Below are 21,550 nucleotides of genomic sequence, written 5' to 3'. Positions count from 1 at the left end.
GGTGAGTACTCAAGGTCTCAAATGATGCAAAAGTTCAATTAAGTCCTTTTGATATTTAAAGTGGAAAACATGTTTATTAACATTCTTTCAAGCTTTCCTTAGTCAAGGCCATATAAAAAATCTCCATTTGAGTATATGCATGGTTTTACTTTCTACATAGTTACAGAGGTATTATATAGAATCTACCTTTTTGTGATACACTGGTAAGTACTGAGTTCTGTGAGACTGGTGTAAGCACTTGTTTCCAAATCAGGTATTTGAAAAGAACAATTTTTTATATACAGTTTAGCAGACTAATGCAGCATAAAATGCTCTTAGTAAGAGGTATATGAGCCAAGGATCAATATAATACTTACCCTAAACTTCTTTTTCTATGTGGAATAAAACCTCTGTCTCTGTTATCTCCCAACTCCCACCTCCTCACTGGAAACCAGACAAGGAAGTAGCAGCAAGGAGGGATGATAATGTGCTTATGGTGGACCTGACCTTGTGAATTGCTCAAAACTAAACTTATATTCTAAGTTTCCTCATCCTGGGAATTGCTCAATGGAACTGCTTAAAGTCAGCTACCATGGTAAACTCCAAAGGATCATTTGGAATCACTGCATTGAAATAAAAGTGGAATTTCTTCTGCTTTAACATACCAGTACATAGAATATTGATCTGTTCTACTTCTTCCTTTCAGCAGTGGTGACAATTTTTAGGAAAACTATACAAACATGCAAATAGAGTTTGTGTTGGGCCTAAGGGGTAAAACATATCTACATATAATAAATATTGCTCTCAGGATGACCCAGTCGTAGCTACAAAATGGAAATAAAAGTACTTCCAGAGAAATCCCATTTCAACAGGAGACATTTAGAGTCTCTGCAATATTTCAATTGATATCAACTATTAACATTATTCATTAGCATTGTGAAGTCCAGTTTAACAGTTGGTTTTGAGAAGACAGAATGTGTGACTGAATACCTGAATCAAAAATAATCTACCTGTAATGATTTAACCAGAGTACTACTACATGAACTGCTGCTCTTACCAAAGAAACCAAATGGATTACAGATTAAAAGAGATTCCCTATGCAAAGGTTTGTAAATAGCCTTAAGAACCCTTTTGTTCATACACCTATGGTTATTAGTAGTCTCAGACAGTGTTTGCCACTCTGTACTCCCTGTCCTCACTGGGCTGCAGCTGAACCACTACACTTTCTTCATTCATCCCATTTTCCGCATCACTGCTATCAACATTGTCATTGTCATCCTCCTCATACTCCGAGGACTCGGTCATGTTCTGGTGGGAATGGGACTCTGACAGAGCCCCGAAGGACTGTGTGCTGACCGAGGCCAAAGGCCTGAGCAGAGGAGTGTTCTCAGACACTTCATTCTCCTCTTGGCTGCTGTCTGTCTCCGAGTCAGAGTCCCCCTGGGAAGGGACCACTTTCTGCTTACACACAGGACAGGTTTTTTTTGTTTTTGTCAGCCATGGGTCCACACACTTGCAGTGATATGCTGTTAGAAAACAATACAAGGACATCATTATAATAGTGAAAAGGACAGGGAAACCTGCTAAACCATATCTGTTCAGTGACACAGGAGAATTTTAGAATGTAACTTGCACAGAGAATTTTAGTGCCAAATTTGTTGGCACATAGCCTGTACAAAACACCTTATGGCTTATGATCTGAGTCACATGGGTATATGCAATGAATACCTGTGTTTTTTACTGAGTGAATGAGAGCAATAGTACAACAGGCCACATCTGATGACAAACCTTAAAGATTTTTGAGCAATTCCATCCACTTTGCAGCAGGCATGCCCATCATCATCATCCCCACATCCTCCTCTCACCTCCACACCAACATGTATCAAAGCACCTAATTATTACTTGACATTACCACATGGTTCTGTGGATCTTAAATTAGGTCTGCAATTGGCACAGCAACTAGACTGGCCGTGTTTTAAAAAAAACTATTTGTCTTACAGTATTAAAAATTCAGCTCTTCTTGGTAAGAGAGGCTTCTGCTTGGCAAAGAGGTTGTATTTACATGGGCCAGCAACGCCATGTTTAGTACCTGGTCAAGCACACTGGAAACATGTTCTACACATGACTGGTGGTTGGTAGTGTTCAATTTAAGATACCTCTGCAGTCCCCCATGTGGATAGATGCCATGGACCTGTTCTTTCTCTTCTGAAAAATCCCTGTTTGTCAGCCTAGTTTGAAATTGGTTTTATGACTGAGGTTCTAAAAAGCTCAGCCTGTCACCTGCTGTGCTGGCTGTGTATAGAAAGCTGTAACACATCTGCAGTGGGCTGGACTTGAGAAAGACTGTCATAGGGAAAATATTTCACTAACTGACTTCCAAGTGCAGTCAGGCAGTGGAGTGTGCATGGCTGCAGACTCCAGAACAGACCCATCCCTTCAGCTGCACCTCAAAGTCACCAAGAGCTCAATTAAGTTTTGTGGTTTATTTGTCTTGGGAAAAATGAAGGCCTATTTATTTAAATGTGAAAGTATTACAATAAATATGGGTATTCAGGGGACAGCATCAAGTCCCGATTTTCTTTCATGTGTATATCCAAGGAAAACACAAAGTGGGAATGCTAGCTTTTTAGCTTTCAATATGAGAAAGCAAGCTCTCACGTCTCCCACTTTGTACATTCATTCTTGCATATTAGCCAAATGGGCCTTGCTAAACATATGCACTGTGGGTTTTGGACAGTGTTTTGGAAAGCTGTTTTAATCTAATTTCAAACCTAAACCAAAGTTGCTTACCATGAGAGCACGGAAGGATCCTGAGCTTGTCTCCATCCTCATATTCGTCCAGACAAATGGCACACACATCATATTCATCTCCTACAGCATGTAATTGAGAATCAGTTTAACTTGAAAGGACTTGCAGCAGACCCTCCTGACATGTACACGGGTTTGGGAACTTTCATGTAATTTCTGCACTGATTTTTTATAAACAATGTTTTAATGCTCAGCCACAGCCTGCTCTGCTCCCATTAAAGAAGTGTTAGAACTCCTCTATTGCAGAGAGAACGGAGTCAAGCCAAACGTTTTGTATGCTTTCACTCAAAACTCTTCTATCTATTTCAAGTGTACTCAAAATCTCTAAAACTTAATACCCCTTTGATTTACAAACTTTTTGGAGTTAAAAACAATATAGTCCAGTGAGTTAGACAAAGAATGATCCACTTGCCTTTCTTAAACTTATGTACAGGAAGTTTCTTAAGCTGATCCTTCCTAAGCCGATTCCTTCTTGCTCTGTGTCTGTCCTGAACAAATTTTGTTATCTGGAAACAGACAAGATAACATGAACAGTAAGTTACACAAATAAAAGAACGAAAAAAGTTTTGGTTTATGAAGCTTTGTAGTACGTTGGTCGAAAAGGAACCCCAGCTAACACAGAGTAACTTCTTCCCTTGCCTGAACACAAGGAGGAAGCCAAACAAGCCTAAAGGATGTTCTCTATGAACGTGGCACTTGGCACTGAGAGTACACAAGGTTTTTTTTGAGAGGAAAGAGAAACAAAAAGGTATGTATCCTACATAAAATAATGGCCATTGCTGCAATCCTCTACTGAGACCTGTAAAAAGCAGGAAGCATACTGCAGAGCAAAACACAATTCACTAAGTTTGAACAGTTTTCTTTACAGATTTAGGTTATTACAGCTCTTTTAGAGGATTATTCCCACATTCATCACAACTGTTTCCATATTAGCTAAAAGAGTAGGCTGAGGAGTAAAGGGTTTACTTTGAGTTATTGTTACATGTTATACTATACCATACAACGATAACTCCAGAAAAAAAAAACTAAATAACTAGTAATACAAAGCTCTCCAAATAGCTATAATAAATATTCTCTTCCCATTTTCTTAGTAGTCCCAAATGCTATTTCTGTTCAATTTCTAAATATAGCACCTGTGATATGACATTTTTTCAAATATGATGACAAGCAAAGAAATGAACAAAGAATATTTGAATCTAAACTGTTCATTCAGGCTTTTTCACCACAACTGAACAATAAACTGTATGCACTGCAGTTTTTCTACTGTAATCCAGATCCTTAGTGACAATCAGAGTCTCATGTAAATCTCCTAGTTAAAAACAAGATTGTCTTAAAGAAGCAGGGAGAGAATCAAAAAAGAATGAGGACCAAATCCAACCTGGAACCTCCCTGGGATCAATTTCACCACACCAACTGTCCAGTGCTCTATTCTGTTGAGCTGTCTCTGTGAAGACCTCTCCATATGCAAGGGAATCAGTATCTCCTAGTTTAATATCCTTGGAGGATTTACTCAGTGTGTATTCAACTCCTCTGTCCAGGTTGCTGACAGCAACACGGCCGAGAACTGGCCGCAAAGCTGAACCCTGGTGAGCACCACTGCAGCCCAAGCACCAGCCAGGTGTTACCCCTTTGCTGCAACTCCCTCAGCCTGACCCTTCCCACAGTTCACCCACCGTCCTGTGCACACAATTGGCTTTCACAGGGTGGCTTTGTACAGAAGGACACTGTGAAAGACAGTAGCAAAAACTTTGCTGAAAAGAAATTCATCTTTAGGTGATCATTCTGCTTTGTTTTCAGAGAGCTGCTGCAATTGCAATTGTGGCCAAACATGCCCAGGATTCCCAATGAAATATGCAACTTCCAGTGCAAAAAATACTAATGCAGAAAAATATCTGAAGTGTTTATACAACAGTTGATGCATTACTTGCTTTTTATTAGAAGGTAAAATAATAAATTTGGCACAGATTACAAAAAAATGGGATGCTGAGTATCCCGAAATGTGTAGCTATGCTACCTTCCCATGTCAAGGAGAGATGTCCCAGCTGAGAAGCCCTACAGGCAATGCATGCACTGAGATCAGTGCTCTGTGCTCACACACTCGCAGCTACACCTAAGTGCAGTACAAAACAGTGAGCCCTCACCCTGGAGCAGTGGGAACAATGATTATTAAGTTTGGTAAGGCAGGATATGCTCTCAGTGTACAAGAGCACAAGGACAGGTCACTCTGTATGGGGCCAAAGCCAAGCACTTGTGCAGTTAAGAGTGGCAGTGAGGACAATTCCTACAAGCAGTTACACGCTAGGGAGAACATCCAAAAGGCTCCTGATATCCCTCTGACAAAATCCTTCACCTGTTTGTTTTATTGATAAACTAAATGATTACATGTAAGCATGGTACAGATATGAGCAGTACACACAGCTTCACTCTTCCTTTAACTTCAGTGTGTGACAGCTCCCTGATGATTTGAAAGAAAAAAATATTATTAAAAGAAGAAACTTACCATAAATATGACGATGAGAATAAGACAGATCCCTACTATTATTAGGAAAGGGATTAAGTAGTACTCCAAAGGAAGACTGAACTCCGGAATTAACACAACATGGCCACTGCGGGGAGGAAGAGATAACACCTTCTAAATTAATAAGAACTTAATGAACAAGTTGAGGAACAAATACAATAAAAAAATTAAACAAAACTGTCACACAAGACACACTACAGGAACCCTACCTGTGCACAACAACATAGAAAATTTAGTCCATACCCACACAATGTAAAGATAATTAAATAAAAGGATAAAACACAGTTTCTCTAGAACATTTTTTGAGTTAAAACTATTTACTGACCTCAAACCTAGAGAAACCAGGAAAATCACCTCATAGCTGCTTTGATAGCAGAATGAAAAAAATATAACATGACTATCAAAAGATACAGTGAAATTATTCTTATTTACTAAAGCATTACAGGTTGCTCTCAGCTACAAGACTTCACCTGAAACACCTATAACCTCTGTCATCACAGCACCCTACTGTAAAGCCATAAATATTCAAAAGAGACAACAATCTAATGCAAGGAGTAACACAGCTGCATGTGAGTTAACCTACCCTTTTTCGTAAGTAAACTCCTCTTTAAGAGAATTAGCTGATGTCTCACCAATAAAGACAGAAGGAATGTCAATCTTCTTTAAAACCTCAACTGTATAAAAAAAAGTAGGAAAATAAAACTATTATTACGTGGACAATCTATGGGTACTCATGATACAAGACCTGAACATTATGAGACTATCACAACAGGAAGACATTTTAGCACAGTGACATCCAGACCAATGCACATGCATGTTACAGCTTTACTTCATATAGGTACTATTATTTTTCCTACATAATTTCTAGGGAATTTATTGCAGGTAGAAAAATTGAAAATCCTAATGGAATAAAGGGAGCCTAAAACTAAAATATGTTGACAAACAGGATCATAATTTTAAGGAGAATACCATTCTTCACTCAGAGATTCAAGCAAGTCATATAGCTCCATCGATTTCCAGAATTTCTGGCAACTTACATGATTTTGTGAACTGGTTCTATAAGTTTTAATTAATCTGTCTTCCCTCCTTTTCACCCCAAACATAAATAAATATTCTGGAAACAACTGTGGCTATATAATGTCAAAAAGAAGAAAGAAGAAAATTAACAAGTATTTCAGTCTCAAGAAACTGGATGAGCTGTTGTCTTCTCTACCAGTGAAGACAGTAATAAATGAAAACTTATCAAAAGATAAATCACATATTCTAGAAAACCTTCTCCTCAGCTTCACATTATATTGATTTTCCCCCTAATACTTCACATTTAAGGCTCAAAGTAACCTGAGTTTAGTCCATCTCAAAGCAGTCAGGTTCCCCAAGGCAAAAGGACATGTGGCTGAACGTCAGCTCACTCTATGAGGTCTGTGTTTGTTGTGGACTTGTTCTACATTTTGGTTACTCAGTGAAACCTGAAAATAAGATTCACATGGGTTGAGAATTCATTAAACCCACTTTCACATAACTGCCCAGGCTACTCAGCTCCTGTGTAGTTTGTCAAAGTTCACTCCTAGTTTACTCAATGGCATTTCCACTAGAAAATAAATTAATTTTCCTCTTATTTATTTTCTTGTTCCATATTTAACAGGTTGAAAACTTAACAAAATAAAGAAATGCCACAAAGAAAGCAGTAACAGCACTAGAAACACAAAGCACATACCACAGAACAAACCCAGCATTCTGACTAGATTTCAAGATGTTCTAAACATACTCACTTCATGAAGGTTAAAATTGAAACAGATTACACAAGAAACAAATGGTAAATGGTGCACTGGTCTCTAAATACTCTCTTTCCAGCTGAAAATTAGTGCATGTGATATGCTAGAATCCATTTGTCCAGAGAAACAGGAAGATGCACCCAACAGTGCAACAACAAACTGGAATGACTATCACAGATGAACTTCATGATCTAAAGTCCTTTCCAACCTAAATGGTCCTAAGATTCTAAATACTAAAATGTCATCTTATAAAGTTTGATTTCCTTCCAAATGCGTGTTTTCTACTTTTCCATTTAACTAACAACACATCAGCTATTTTCCACACAAGTAATATAAATCTAGCCCAGAACAATTGAACTAAAATTTGAAGGAAAACCAAAAGAAACGTTCAGAGAAGGCACAAGTCAATGTATTTGTTCTTATGCAAAAATCTCCTGTTATTATATCTTAAAAGCAGAAGGATTTATCTGGGTTTTTTGTTTAGTTTGGTTTTGGTTTTTGTTCATTTGTGGTGGTGGTTTTGTTGTTGATGTTTTTGTGGTGTTTTTGGTGGTGCTGCTGTTTCCAATGGGTGAAATGATATTCAAACAGGAGAGAAGAAGTGATACCTGTACTTACTGTCGTTGGATCCCATGCTTATGAGGTCATCAGAATCAACATTGTGAACTATAGCTGCCTTGTATCCAGCTCTCTGGGCATTCAAGACCTGTAAGCCACACAAAACGCTTACTGGAAAGACCACTGCTTCCAAATACAGTAGCCTGCCTGTGCTTTCTGAGATAAGGTGCACTCCCACAAAGTGATTGATACGGACATAATTTGCACTTATAAACCATGTATCACCTTTCAAAGCAAAATCATACAATTATTCTTACACTCATGTAAAATTTTTTCAGAAAGCCATCTGTCTGCAGACAGACTATTTATATATATCAAAAACAGAATTAAAAACTTTCTACAAATAGTTAAAAATATTTTATTGTAATTGAAAATAAAGGCACTAACTCATTTTGGTAATATTACCACTTGAGAGTTCATCAAGTCAGATGAGTAGTAATTTTTTCTGTGCTTTAGAGATGTGGAATATCTCCCCTGAAAGCCCAGGTAAAAGAAGGTTTCTCGTGGAAAAGTGCAAAATTATAACTATAGGTACAAAACTATTAACATCCTGTGTACCAGTCACATTTCTAATATAGACTCACCTTCTCCTCAATACAAGGAAAACACAAGGTCCACATAAATGGCATTTACTGCAGCAACTATTAGCTACAAAAACTTAGCTAAGTTAAAACTGTTCATCTTGGATATTGCTTTTACTGCACCCATCACAGCATAAAAATCTCTGCACAAGCTGCAAAAAGCACTTAGAGCGCCTTGAAAAACTTTTGGGCTTCATCCTAACAACACCAATTCTTTTCCCATATTGCTAATGAGTATTTCAAACAGCAGAACAATGATATTGGAAGATGCAGAATGTAGACACCCTGAGAAATCCCAATATAAAAAAAAAAAAAAAAAAAAAAAAAAAAAAAAAAAAAAAAAAAGCAAAGCAAATCCACTTAGAGATGTTAACTATGTTAACATTGGGAATGTTGGGAATTCAGCCAATATTGCATCACCACAGAAAATATCTATAGTGCACACATAATTAAATCAAGAAATAGCTTATGTACCTGCACTTGTAACACTTGTCATTTTCAACATGAAACAGAAGTAAAGGACTTTTAATTTTTGTTAAAATATGCATTCTGTCAGTCAAGCAGCTGATGGGTAATTTAGCTCACATCTCAGCACACATGCCACTTTCTGGCAGAAACTGTAAGACAAAATGCTGTGCTATGCATCCAATAATATAATGTGATATTGCAATGGTACTAACAACATACTAAAGACGTGGATTTGCTGGGTGCAGGGTATGCAGATACCTCTGCTCACCTTGGAAATGCTGATCACTTGCTACTTTGCTCTTTGTCTAACAAGAAATGACTGGGAACCCCCTTTTCTATTAGTATTATATGAAATACAAAATGTAACCAAAAATTCTTACGTACAGAGTGAATGCAACATAAACCTTCAAGGACTGACTGTGGCAATCCCTCAACAGCAATGCAGGAATCTCTCAAATTCAGACCCGTTCCTTTAACCATGTCTCCAGAAGCAATACTGTCCCGTCAGTGCATGGACAACAATTAGACAAAGTGGACATGAAAAAAAAGGCCAGCAGCCATTTGCCCTCTTTCTTTTCCCACTGAGCCACATGCATACACGGCATCAGGATTCCTAGGACAGACTACATGCCATTCCCAAGTCTGATGTGAAGGTAGATTACATGCAGTGAACCTGCCTCTGCAGGTGGAAACCACAGTCTAGGTAGAATTTATATGGTTCAATCACCACATAACTGAATCTACCACACAGCAGCAAAAGCAAACACAACTGAAATCTCCTTTTAGTTCATGAAACTCAACAACAAACTAAAGAGCCCTGTTTTCCTTAAGATGTCCTTAGCTGCCTCATGGTATCAGATTAATTTTCAAGAAAGCCATGGTCAAACACAAATCATTCTAATTCTGCATTTTTAAAATCATAAAACATTAAGGGTTGGAAGGGACCTTAAAAATCAAGTGGCTGGAGCATGTCCAGAGAAGGGAACAGAGCTGGGGAAGGGTCTAAAGCACAAGGAGTGGCTGAGGGAGCTTGGGGGCTCAGCCCGGAGAAAAGAAGGATCACGGGTGACCCTCTCACTCTCTACAACTCCAACAGGAGGGTTCAGCCAGGTGGGAGTAGGGCTCTTGTTCCAGGCAACCATCAGTAAGACAAGGGGACATAGTCTAAAGCTGTGCCAGGGAAGTTCAGGACATCAGGCTGGACATCAGGAAGAATTTCTTCACAGAAAGGGTGATAAAACACTGGAGATGGTAGAGTCTCCATCCCTGGAAGTGTTTAACAAAAGACTGGGCATGGAACTCAGTGCTCTGGTGTAGCTGACATAATGGTGTTTAGTCCCAGGTAAGCCATTGGGACTTGGTGAGCTCTGGTTTATCTGTCTGGAGACAAAGTTCTCCCTCCCCTTCATATCCATATCTATTCCACTGTTAGCTATAGAAATTTTTCTGAAGCACCAATAAACTAGAGGGTGAAGGGAAATCAAATCTTACCTTGACATCAAAGTTGCACTCCAGCCTTCGGATTAACACAATAAAAGCACCAGAGGAGTTGTCTCTCAGTGGAGGTGGGGCTATAGGTTCACATGCATTCTCTGGTTTGGAATTTATTAGAAATCCCTAGAAAACAGGAGCAGAAAGTTTCATTTCTTCTTAACAAAAGGGTCTAGTAGTCAAGTATATGGAAAGAAAATGGCACATTTTCATACAATAGCTAAAAAAATTCTTATTATCAGCTCAGTCGTATATCATAGTAAGACTTCTGTTACTTCCCTGACTATATGTTTTGATTCATCAGAATTTTTATGTCTATAAAGAATTAGAAAGTTTAGAAGAAAACACAGTTTTTCTAATCCCATCATACTCAGACTCTGCAGCGTAATTCAATAAAAAAGAAGACAGCATATACTACATTAATAATGTGTAACTATTGTTCTAGGACATATGAGACTAATCAGGAAACCACAAATACAACGGCCTAAGAAACACCAACACAAACTCAGCACTTGCCAGTTAACAACAGAACACGAGCAAAGCTCCATCTGTATGACCCCGGCACCGACCTAGCACACAAAACAGTTGGTTTGCTATGGCAAGCAAAGATCACTCAATAAGCTACAGCTGAAAGCTTCAAGAAGTAGGAAACTCTGGCAATATCAACTTTGAAGCAATCTTTGAGTTGTTTTTAGGTGACAGATGGTGGCCTTCTGCCAGCAGTCTATAGCCACTTACTGTAGAATTTGACAAAGAGTTTTTTACATCTTGCTTACTAATAAATCTTAATCACAAGCTCTGAAAGAATATTTCATCCTATTATAACAAATATCATAGCAATTTTAAAAAGTAATTAAAATCTTAATGCAAAGAGAAAGTTTTAGTATAATATTCAGTTTTAAATCTCCATCATTTCTACACATGTGATGACATCTACCTTAATTAAGACACAGCGCTGTCTAAGAGTTAAAAAGGTCAGAATCAAAGCTCCTTATATCTATTTCTGGTGTATTAAATTGGCTCACTACTTGGGTCACTTAATCATCCTCTGATTCCCAATGTAGTCAGTAAACAACTACACAGTTTTAACATACCTTCTCCCCATGACAGCACTCACTGGGCATGGAAAGGAAGCCTGCTTGAGGGAAATTGCAGAGAAATTCCTGAGTTACAAGAATTCTTGCAGTACTTTATTACCCTTTGAGATTAAAAGGGCAACATGGAATTAAAGAGCGATCCACCCTTTCACCTTATCACCAGCTTTTTTTCCTTTTTTTTTTTTTTTTTTTCTTGCATAGGGGTTACTCTCAACACTGCAACATTAACAATGCTGCAGAGCCAGTTTTTGGGGCCATACAGGCTTACAGACAGAATAAACATGAAAACAACTCCCTGCCCACACGGGCTATTCATGGTCTCCATGGGGTTAATAAAATACAAACTCCTCTTCTCCAGAATTTGGAAGGTGGTCTGCCTAAATTTTTGTTTTAAGAATTCTAAGCTGTAAAAGCAAACACATCTCAGTCATAAACCCTCATACGTTATTCAAAGAGAACAGCAAGACAAATCATTGCTACATGACTGATTCCATGTAGCCACTGCCACAACAAAAAAAATTAAGGAAGCCTGAACTTCCCACAAGCCCTAAATTGCCTGGACAGCCAGACACAACCTCCTTTCTCATGGACAAGCGTTTCAACTGCGAGTGGAACAGAAAATACATTTTATCCAAAATGAACAAACTTACTGACACTGACTTGTACAAACGTGACTCTAAAGGAAACAAATGGTTCCTATCACTGCAGAGCACCTGAGGTCAGGCAGCCAGAGAGAGAGACCCTGCCCCTTGATGCTGAACTCAGCACAGCACACCAAAATGCACAATGAACTACCTCAGAGAATGTGAACTGGGTATTTATCTGGCTTTTAAGTACTTTTCTAAGCAACAGGACTATGACACCAGTTCACAGCATTAACATCACCAGAGGAAATTTATTTTTAAATAATTCAGTTTCTACCTCCTCTATCTTATATTACAGAGATAAAAGTTATGAATAAAAGCCTTCACACCAGTTACTACTCTCACCAGTATGTACTGACAGCTACTACCTCAGCAGAACCCAGAAACAGCAAAATGTGCCTTATCATTGCTGTCTAAGGAAGATGCATTTATTAAACCTCTCACAGTTCTTTGCCATTTTATTTTCAACTTAATCTCTCTTCTGTTAATTTCACTCAGTCCACCTACAGATCTTCCTGTGCTCCAAGTGAGTGTACTGACCACACTAAAGACATGGAAAGTAATTATCCTGCTGTAAAATCATTCTTGCTGCTGCACTTCAGAAGACATCAAGTCTTCAGAATTTCTAATCCAGCACAAAATAATGATAAAGCCTAACCTGTACTCCCACAGCCATATCCATCTTAAACAGTTTTTGCACATTAATCATTTTGCATTAAGTCAATACAATTTTTTCCCTTTCTACTAACATTTGCAAACCTTTACATCTTACTTCTGTCTTCTCTAATACTAGGTGACTTTCACAATTCCATATGGTGTAATATTTATACATTTTTCCATGTCAATGAAAATGGGATTAAGAAAAATTTAAAAAGTAATTAAAAGCCACCTGCATAGTTTTTGCTAATGCAATAATTAGCACTGCCTAGTGTCTTCTCTTGATATTATTACGACCAGTTTTCAAGTCATGACCCAGCATCCCTACCCCAACATGATGCTATTTCAAGTAAGACACTCCAACAGATAAGTAACAAAAATGTATATGTGTATCTGCATTTTCCCCAAATATTGATACAGAGTAAAATAAAAGAGCGTAAGTGTAACCCACACGTTAAGGGGCACTGGGAGAATGGAGGGACCTTCTCACCTGCTATGGGGTGTGGATTGCAACTGAAGTGAAGCCATGTAAGGAGAGGGCAGAAGATCAATCACCATCCCTGCCCCGGACCCCAGGGCTGGGCACAGCACACAGGCATCACAGCAGAGCTGCAGCCCCTGAGCTCCTCCCTTCAGCTGCTTGAGCTACGCAACAAGAGTAGCAAACAGACAGCAGCTGTAACTTCCCAAAAAACCCAGCTACAGTTGCTTTCTCCAGCACAATTAACCTGGGCCACACTGCATCTCTCTTGCCGTGCCACCCCTCCACAGCGTAAAGGGGCTGCCCAATGTAGGACTGTAGGGAGAAAATTAATCTTCCAAACAGATCTTTCAAAAAACTGTATCAGCACAAAATTAAGTCTGTCTTCTGTTATCTTGCACTTCAGTGTAAGGTAACTGACATCATGTGTCAGTATTGATATCAAAACACAGAAAACAGTGGTCTATCAAACTTACATTCCCATTATTTACCTATTTTTAATATATTTATTAAAAATTTCAGCAAAATCTCCTTAAGTAGACAAAGATTACCAAAATTCTCCTATTTGCAAAAGAATCTGCCTTTTCACAGTCAACATCAGGTCCTTTGCACGTTGGTTTTGTTTAAGCAGTCGATTAATAATTTCTGTCATTATTTTTCCTTGGCACTACATTCCTTTAATTTTTATCTTTTTTTAGCTTGCAGAGGAAATGCTCAGCAGATACAGTTCTCTTTAAATATATTCAACATTCAAATTCAATCTAGCACTTCCCAATCAAATCTGTCATTGTCTCAAACGCTTTGTGCCTCACACTGAGTGCCGAAAAGGATCGTGTGGGGGTCACCCCGCCCAGCCCTCAAGCCCCATGCCGCTGCTCACTCACTCCCCCACCCGCAGCATCAGGGAGGGGATTGGAAGGGTAGAGGCTAAACAACTTGTGGGTTGAGATAGAGACAGGGTCATAAGAACAGCAAAAGCCACACACACAAGCCAAGGAAAATAAAGAATGAATTCACTTCCTCCTCGGCAGGCAGGTGTTGCAGGGCCCCATCACACACAGCAGTGACTTGGGAAGACAAACACCATACTCAAAAGTCCTTTCTCTTCCTTCCCCAAGGTCATACACTGAGCATGATGCCATAGGGTCTGGAATGCCCCTTTGATCATTTTGGGCCCTCTGTCCTGGCTGTGTCTTCTCCCAGCCTGCCATGCACTCCCAACTTCCTCACCAGCGTGGCAGCAGGTGGGAGCAAAAAGGCCTCGGCTATGGGGCACTGCCCAGGAGTTACAAAATCACCCCTGTAAAATCAACCCTGTGTTCAGCACAAAGCCAAAACACAGCTCCTTACCAGACACTGCAAGAAAAACTCTAGCCCAGCTTAAACCACCAAGATTTTTTTTTTTTTTTTTTACCTTCAAGCCTTCTGCTGGCAGTCTGTAGCCAAATCTAGCAGGCAGATCATCAAATGTCTGGGTTCCATTTTCAAGGTTATACTAAGAGAAATAAAGTTTTTAAAAAATTAGCTTTGCAACAAGACAAATAGTTAATGAGTATAAACAAAGCCAAACATGACCGTGCATTTTTTTAGATTAAAACATTTATCAGACATAGGACATCTTGTGACTATGTCAATGAAATCATAAAACTACTTATTCCACCTGTCTTCTACGCACATGTTAACATCATTCTTTTCTTATCTAGCTGTCAAAACAAGAAAGTACGTAATAGATATTCTGTTGAACTATTTATATGGTAAATCTTTCTTTCTACTGTCTAAAATTCAAATACTATCATATGTGCACAACAGAAACTACAAACAAACCAAGCAAGCAAAAATCTGAAGAGCTGGGACACTTGGATGTGGAGTTTTCTTTGGATGGTAGTGGTGGGTCTTTTGCCCTGAATTCATTTGTGTACAGGGAAAGTAAGCTTTGAAGAGTTGCTTTACTGTCGACAAAGAATGGCCTCCATATGCCATCCCTTCCCTACTATACATTCAGATTAGTAGCTAAAAAGTACCTCTACATTTTGTTTTATAATAACTGTGAGTTTTAATTTTAAGATAGAGGAATACCGTAAAAGACCCTAAATATGTGCAAGCTTTGTTTCCCCTTTCTTAGTTCATCTTCTCGGCTGTGTAACATGCCCGACCAACATAGAATTCAAACAGAAAAAAATGCTGTGCATATATGGCATATTTTTTAATTTAAAGGAAAGTTTCCTGCAAAAGTTGTGAACTCTACTGTTAACAGACTTAAACATGCATAGGTTGTTTTATTAAACGGTTTAGTGAGTCAGAAATGTTTGTCTCTTCATCATATCATCCAACTCTCACACAGAACAGCCAAGTAAGGACCCTGTTTGCTTCAGAGGGATGTTTCCTACCAGCCAGGCTCGGACAGGGGAGGTCAAACTACAGTTCAGAGAAAAACACTACCATGATTTAGCTGAAGTCTTCCAAAGGAGAAACATTTGGAAAGAGCTCTCTTCCCACAGACTTTGATGAGAAAGAGGTAGGAATGGAGCCAAATTTCAAGGAAGCTTCTTTATTCTGTGTAACCAATGTGCCCCACACAATCTCTCCTCCTGACCTTTCATCACAGAGAGCACCAGTGCGCCACCTTCCATTCACCTTCTTCAAAACATCCTGAGCTCAGGCTACTGTCAGTTTGCCCTTGAATCACTTGGCAAGCCCCAGCTTAAGCCAAGAGTTTGACACAAGCCTATTTCTTTTTACCTCTTTTTAAAAATATAACCAATCCTGTCTCACATGCACATAAGAGCACTTTACACAGACATGATCCTTTGAGGCTGCAGCTATATGAGAACACAGAAGCATAAGATCACTCCTAAATTTAAAGGGAAAAGAAGAACTTCTTTCCTTGGTAGGAACCCAAAACTTTGGCCAGAGTTTTGCTAACAAACGGTTAATCATTAAATGGTGAAATCTCTCAAGACTGTAAGTGATCTGTACACCAGCAATTCCATCTGACACAATGCAAACATTCCCTCTTCTGGGCATCTTTTAAGCATTCCACTGGCTCCTTTGTATAGCAGTTTAGTATCTAGTTCATCTCCTAATTTCTTACTTCAAGATATTCTCAGAATAAATCTGCAACTTGCAAAAAATGCAAGAATAAAAGACACTTCATTTTTACACGGTATTGTTTTAGAATACTACACACAAAGCTTAAATAGGAAAAAAAACCAACTACATTTCCAAAGAGCCCTATTTTTTTTTTTTTGAGGTTGGGGTGGGTTGTTTGTTTTCTTTTAAGTAACTTTCCTAAGAGAGGAAGAAGCAAGAATGAGTTAGGTTTTTATGAAAAGAGGAAGCTCAGGCCTGGTGACAGAGAAAAGAGGGGAAGGGGAAACTGTGTTTACAGTAAAATGTTTAAAATTTCACAATAAAATGGTCATGTCAGTGCCATAATAAAACGATTATCTATCTGCATTGTCTCTTTGTATTTTTTCTTCAAAAAGTTTTTATACAATAGTATTAACTGATTCATTAATAGAATAGTTGAAGAGATTATTCAATTTCATAGATATTTCATCCATGTAGAAAAATATTATTATACTCACTGCTAAAATATCTGCCTCCACAGGTAAAAGATTCAGGAAGGCAAACAACTGCACAGTCACAATAGTGTATATCTGAGTGGCAGACAACATCAGCATTCCTATTGATAACAGCATATTTTATTCAATACCTGCAAGAAAAGAATCAGAGTCAAGGCACATAGCAAATACTTTCCTGTGTCATTTTACAGGACTCTTGGTCACTTAAAACTTTTCTAAGGAAGTATGCAAAATGTTATTCAATGTATACCTCTGAGAAACAAGTAATCTTAAAGTTATAGGATTATTGAAGAAGTTGTATGATTATTTTAAAAGTTCCTTGTGCTAGAAGCATGTCCCTCCATGGGAGTGACAGCATGCACAAACAACAAAAACTGTAAGAGCAAGACTTCAAAAGGCTTTAGGCACCACAAAGCAACGCAAGGGGTACAAAGGGATGATCATTCACATTACATTAATCATCCTCAGACACTTAATTTTAAACTTCCCTTCTTCTAGCACAAATCCAAATCAGCAAAATTCCTGATGCACCTCGAATTATTCCACTAAAAGTACGGATTCCAAAAATACACTTGCAAAAGCAATGTGATACCAACTTGAAGGAACTTGAGATTTCTTTCAGGCTTAGCTACAACATGACTGTGGGCAAGCAACCTCTCAAGAATAGAGAAAGCACAAAGTATCTTTTCCCCTTTATGAAGGCTCACACCTAAACATGATCAGGTTAGAAAACACCACATTCAGAATTTAAATATGCGTGCTCCAGTAAACCTCATACTCATGAGTACAAAACAAGCACCAATGAAGTGCTACATTCAGCGGGAAATGTAACCACTTTCACCCCTGAATGTAAGAGAACTGTAGGGTCCACAGATGTCTAAACATCTCTAGAGATTCTTCCAGTCTCAAAGTAAGAAATTGCTGGAAATTACATAAAATAGTTGCAACACAAAACAATGGGTCCATTTCTGGGTCCAACATAGCTATAAGAATTAAAATAATTAACAGGCAAGTTCCAAAAGTGGACAGTATGCACTTAATGTAATTATCTGAACATCTGTGAATCTCCTCTAACTTCTTTTACTGGAATAAAGTACAACTTCACAAAAAAACTCAACAAAAATACAACTTCACAAAAAACTCAATTAGGTCATCCAAAATGTTAGTTGAAACAATTTTTTGTCAAAAACCTCCAAACTGTGGCTTCTTATACAAATGGTTTCATGTGAATTTGTTTCATTTGAATGTAGCTATTTCTTCTGAAAACGGTCTGTTGACTCAACTGAGAAATCACAGCCAACACTACTATTACTTTCTTTTTCAGAATCAAGAAAAACCTAAGAATTCCTGTCCTTCTGACCTACCCTTCATGGGTTTTTCAAGCAAAAAGCATCGTCCCATGATGTGAGGCTCTCAACATTAATTAAAGCAAATACCAGAGAGATAAACTTGATTTAAGCTAACATGAAGATAATTAGAATTCATTCTTAGTATTTGGAGGAAACAGCTGATACTGATATTTTCAACTGTAGTATTGAAAGTTTTGTCACTCTATTCTCCAAAACTGATATGACATAAACAACTCTTAATGTTGTTAATGAACAACGTGATTCCAACTTGGCCAGAACCAGACATTTTCAAGTGGTTCACAGAAATGAAGTTACACTCACAGGAAAGAAATAGTAGTGAGTTACAAAACTAATGAACTTTTATTACTAAATTAAGATTTATCACCTTCTCTCATCAGCCTGCCCTAAAAAGGAGGACATCAGTGAAACTAGAAGGATAAAAGAACCATTGTTTCAAAAATACAGCCATTTTTACTATGACAGAAACAACAATACACTTGAAGCTACCAGAGCACTTAAAACAACACAGTAAATCAGCACAGAGAGAAGCACTAAAAGAGTATTTATTAAGCAAGGTTAGAAAACACAAGAATAAAGTTGTCCTTGCACACAAAATGCATGTACAGTGCACCCTTCCCCATCAAAGTTACATGCACCCAAACTCTTCCGTGCTCAGGATCTGAGGCCTCAGATGCAAGCCAAAAAGCCTTACAATTCCTGAAATTCCATGGCTCTTTGGAAAACATGCCCCTCTCAGCTGAGGGAGGCAGCTCAGAGAACACAGAAGTGCAGGTGTGTGGAAAAGGGCTCTACTGGAAACCAAATGAAACAAGTTAATCCTGCCTCTGCAGTAACCTTCCACGCTTCACACCCGATTTAGCAGTGTGCATAGACAAAGTTGTCCTTAAATAACTTTGAGTATTTCTTTGCACTCTCCATGCTAGAACGCACAAACCAAACTGTGCCTGAGGTGCTGCATCCCTCTGCCATGGGTCCGAAATAAGGAGGGGAAAACGTGGGGTGTGCTGGACCAGCACAGCTATGAGCAGCAGAACACCCCTGGAGTGAACACACTAAACACAAGATAAAGGTCACAAAGGCATTACACAACTTGAGACACAGACAAGAACTTTCATAGCTTTTGGCAAATATTCACAGGTCAGGCTTCACAAACCCCACCTAAATATGAAATTTTCAGATATTGTATCTCAATCAACTCAAAATGTGTTTCAGAGCATAACACAACACAAATCAATTCCACGTTCACATGGTTATGTTTATATTTTAACTGTCTCAATAAAACAGCTTTTCCCTCCCACTTCTGAAAAAAAAATAACTTGTACATTTGTATGAAACAAACTTAAACTCTATTCTTTAAAAGCCAATTTTGATTGTAAATCTTCCAGCAATCTTAAAAAAAACATATGAACATAGAGAAACTTTGTGACAAATTTCAAATAGTTTGGTAGATTGGGCTGCACCTTCCAAAATTTTATAAACAGAAGATTAACAAAACCTAGACAGCTAATAACAGTAATTCTCATTCACATCCTCTAATCTCCCCATATCTGAATTCTTGCATTTTGATGCCATCGTATCATTACTGACACAAATCTCCATCTCAGACCTATCACAAAACTGGACACTGACGAACGCGAAGTAAGATCAGCATTAACACCTGTTAAGACGCAGGAACAATTCCTCTCAAATAATTTTAACGATTTAATTAAAACCTTGTCTTTCAGCTAGTCAGACTCCACGCTATTCATCATCCCGCATCCCAGCCAGCACCTCCAGCCCGCCTCAAGGACCACACACCCGGCAGAGTGGGAACGAAGGGGTCGAGCTTCCACCGGGCCAAGCGCGACGCTCGGGGAGCGCTCCAGAGGCCTCCGCTCCGCTTTGCTCATCTCCCTCCCGCGGTTCCCGGCAGACCCGGGACCGCGGCCGCTCCAGCCGGGCTCAGCCCCGGCGGGGCCTAAGCCGCCCACGGAACCGGGCCCCGCCCCGCTACTCCAAAGGTGGAGGCGAATAAGCACTGCGCAATGGAGCAGCAGGCCCGTAAGTGCTCAGCCGCCGCATGGTCGGAGCGCCCAGGGAGCCTAGCGGCCGCGCCCCAATGCTCACCTGCGGCCCGGGGGACCCGCCCCGCGCTCACCTGCGGCCCGCGGTCCCCGGGCGGCCTAGGCCGACGCCATGGCGCGTTCCGTGCGATCGGCGCCCGCGCCGGAAGTCCCGCCTGCCGCCGCTCCGTCGCGGGCGGCGGCCCGGGACAGCCCATTGGCCACATGGACTGTCACTCAGCTGCGGCGGGGAGGGTCCCGTCCCGCCGGGGGCGTGGCTACGCAGTGGCTCCCGCCCCGCCGCCGGGGGGCGCGCGGCGCCTCCGGGGCCAAAGCGGAGCCTCCGGGAGCGCCTCGCACATGTGGGGCACATCTGGGGCACACCTGGGGCACATCTGGGGCACGGCTGGGGCAAGAACTGGAGCACGGGCTGGGGCACACCTGGGGCACGGCTGGGGCAAGAACTGGGGCACGGCTGGGCCACGGCTGGGCCACGGCTGGGCCACGGCTAGGGTAAGAACTGGGGCACGGGCTGAGGCACATCTGGGGCTGCCAGCCTTGCAGAAAAGTGCAGCATGGTCTGAGCAAAAGCTAGTGCTTCCAGGTGGCGACAAAATGCAGTACCGTGTTTTTTCCACACACAGTTTCCAGACATCCTGTTATTAAAAAAATCTTCAAAAGTTGTCCAGCCTTTGTGTTTAACAAAAGGAACGACCTCTCAAAGGAAAAACAGTTATGAGAAGTAACTCTGAACCAAGGGAGATTTTGTTTGGTTGGTTGTTGTTGACTTTATTTAACAAGGAACACGCATTTTTCTGTGGTTTCGACACACCGGGGCAGCAGCATCAGCGTCGGGGTGCCACAGCACAGCGAGATCCCCACGTTACCCGGCCTGTAGGTGGAAACGGGCTTGAGCTGCTGCTTGGAGGTGGAAAAACAGAATAATCAGGAAGGAAAGGTAGCAGAATTAATCTGTTACCTCACCTCAGCACAGGTCTGTAAGACAGAAGAGTGGTTTCGTGGCAGCGACACGCACCCGGGGGGACCCGTCACTGCGTCCGTTCCCGGTGCAGCCCCTCGGGCGCTCTCCCGTAGCTGCCCAGGCAGGTCCCAGCCCCGCTGCCCAGGGACAGCGGTCGGGAACTGCCACACCCCAGGCTGTCCCGGCGGGTCCCGGCTGTCCCGGGCTGTCCGGGCTGTCCCGGCGGGTCCCGGGCTGTCCCGGCTGTCCCGGGCTGTCCGGGCTGTCCCGGGCTGTCCCGGTTGTCCCGGCTGTCCCGGCTGCCCCGGGCTGTCCCGGCTGTCCCGGGCTGTCCCGGCTGTGCCGGGCTGTCCGGGCTGTCCCGGGCTGTCCCGGTTGTGCCGGGCTGTCCCGGTTGTGCCGGGCTGTCCCGGCTGTCCGGGCTGTCCCGGGCTGTCCCGGCTGTGCCGGCGGGTCCC

The 21,550-nt window shown here is 40.7% G+C and overlaps 1 protein-coding gene across 3 annotated transcripts; it reads right to left on the bottom strand.

Moving 5' to 3' along the window:
• Positions 1–43: 43 nt before the first annotated feature.
• On the bottom strand, positions 44–20,334 carry RNF13 (ring finger protein 13). 3 transcript variants are annotated; one of them, XM_009088967.4, is made up of 10 exons: positions 20,206–20,334; positions 16,702–16,829; positions 14,529–14,609; positions 10,236–10,361; positions 7,696–7,783; positions 5,889–5,979; positions 5,288–5,393; positions 3,200–3,293; positions 2,770–2,850; positions 44–1,505 (listed from the first exon to the last, which is right to left on the bottom strand). In XM_009088967.4, the coding sequence occupies exons 2-10, from the start codon at positions 16,813–16,815 to the stop codon at positions 1,141–1,143; spliced, it is 1,146 nt and encodes a 381-aa protein (XP_009087215.1). In that variant the 5' UTR covers positions 16,816–16,829; positions 20,206–20,334; the 3' UTR covers positions 44–1,140. The 3 variants fall into 3 exon arrangements, with proteins under 3 accessions (XP_009087215.1, XP_009087216.1, XP_018768193.1); XM_009088968.4 differs by having other exon boundaries at positions 20,175–20,326; XM_018912648.3 differs by lacking the exon at positions 20,206–20,334 and adding an exon at positions 19,866–20,120.
• Positions 20,335–21,550: the final 1,216 nt, after the last annotated feature.

This window comes from Serinus canaria, chromosome 9, assembly GCF_022539315.1.
Source record: "Serinus canaria isolate serCan28SL12 chromosome 9, serCan2020, whole genome shotgun sequence".
In the NCBI taxonomy this organism is placed as follows: Eukaryota; Metazoa; Chordata; class Aves; order Passeriformes; family Fringillidae; genus Serinus; species Serinus canaria.
The sequence above is the reverse complement of the archived record's forward strand: the minus strand, read 5'-3'. Positions and strand labels throughout refer to the sequence as shown.

Excerpts from the sequence above, each read along its gene's own strand:
- RNF13 (XM_009088967.4), bottom strand. The coding sequence starts at position 16,815 with ATGCTGTTATCAATAGGAATGCTGATGTTGTCTGCCACTCAGATATAC. Across the intron at positions 14,610-16,701 it reads TGGAGGCAGATATTTTAGCA|TATAACCTTGAAAATGGAAC; the intron begins GTGAGTATAATA and ends TATTTCTCTTAG. Across the intron at positions 5,394-5,888 it reads GAGTTTACTTACGAAAAAGG|TGGCCATGTTGTGTTAATTC; the intron begins GTAGGTTAACTC and ends TCCTCCCCGCAG.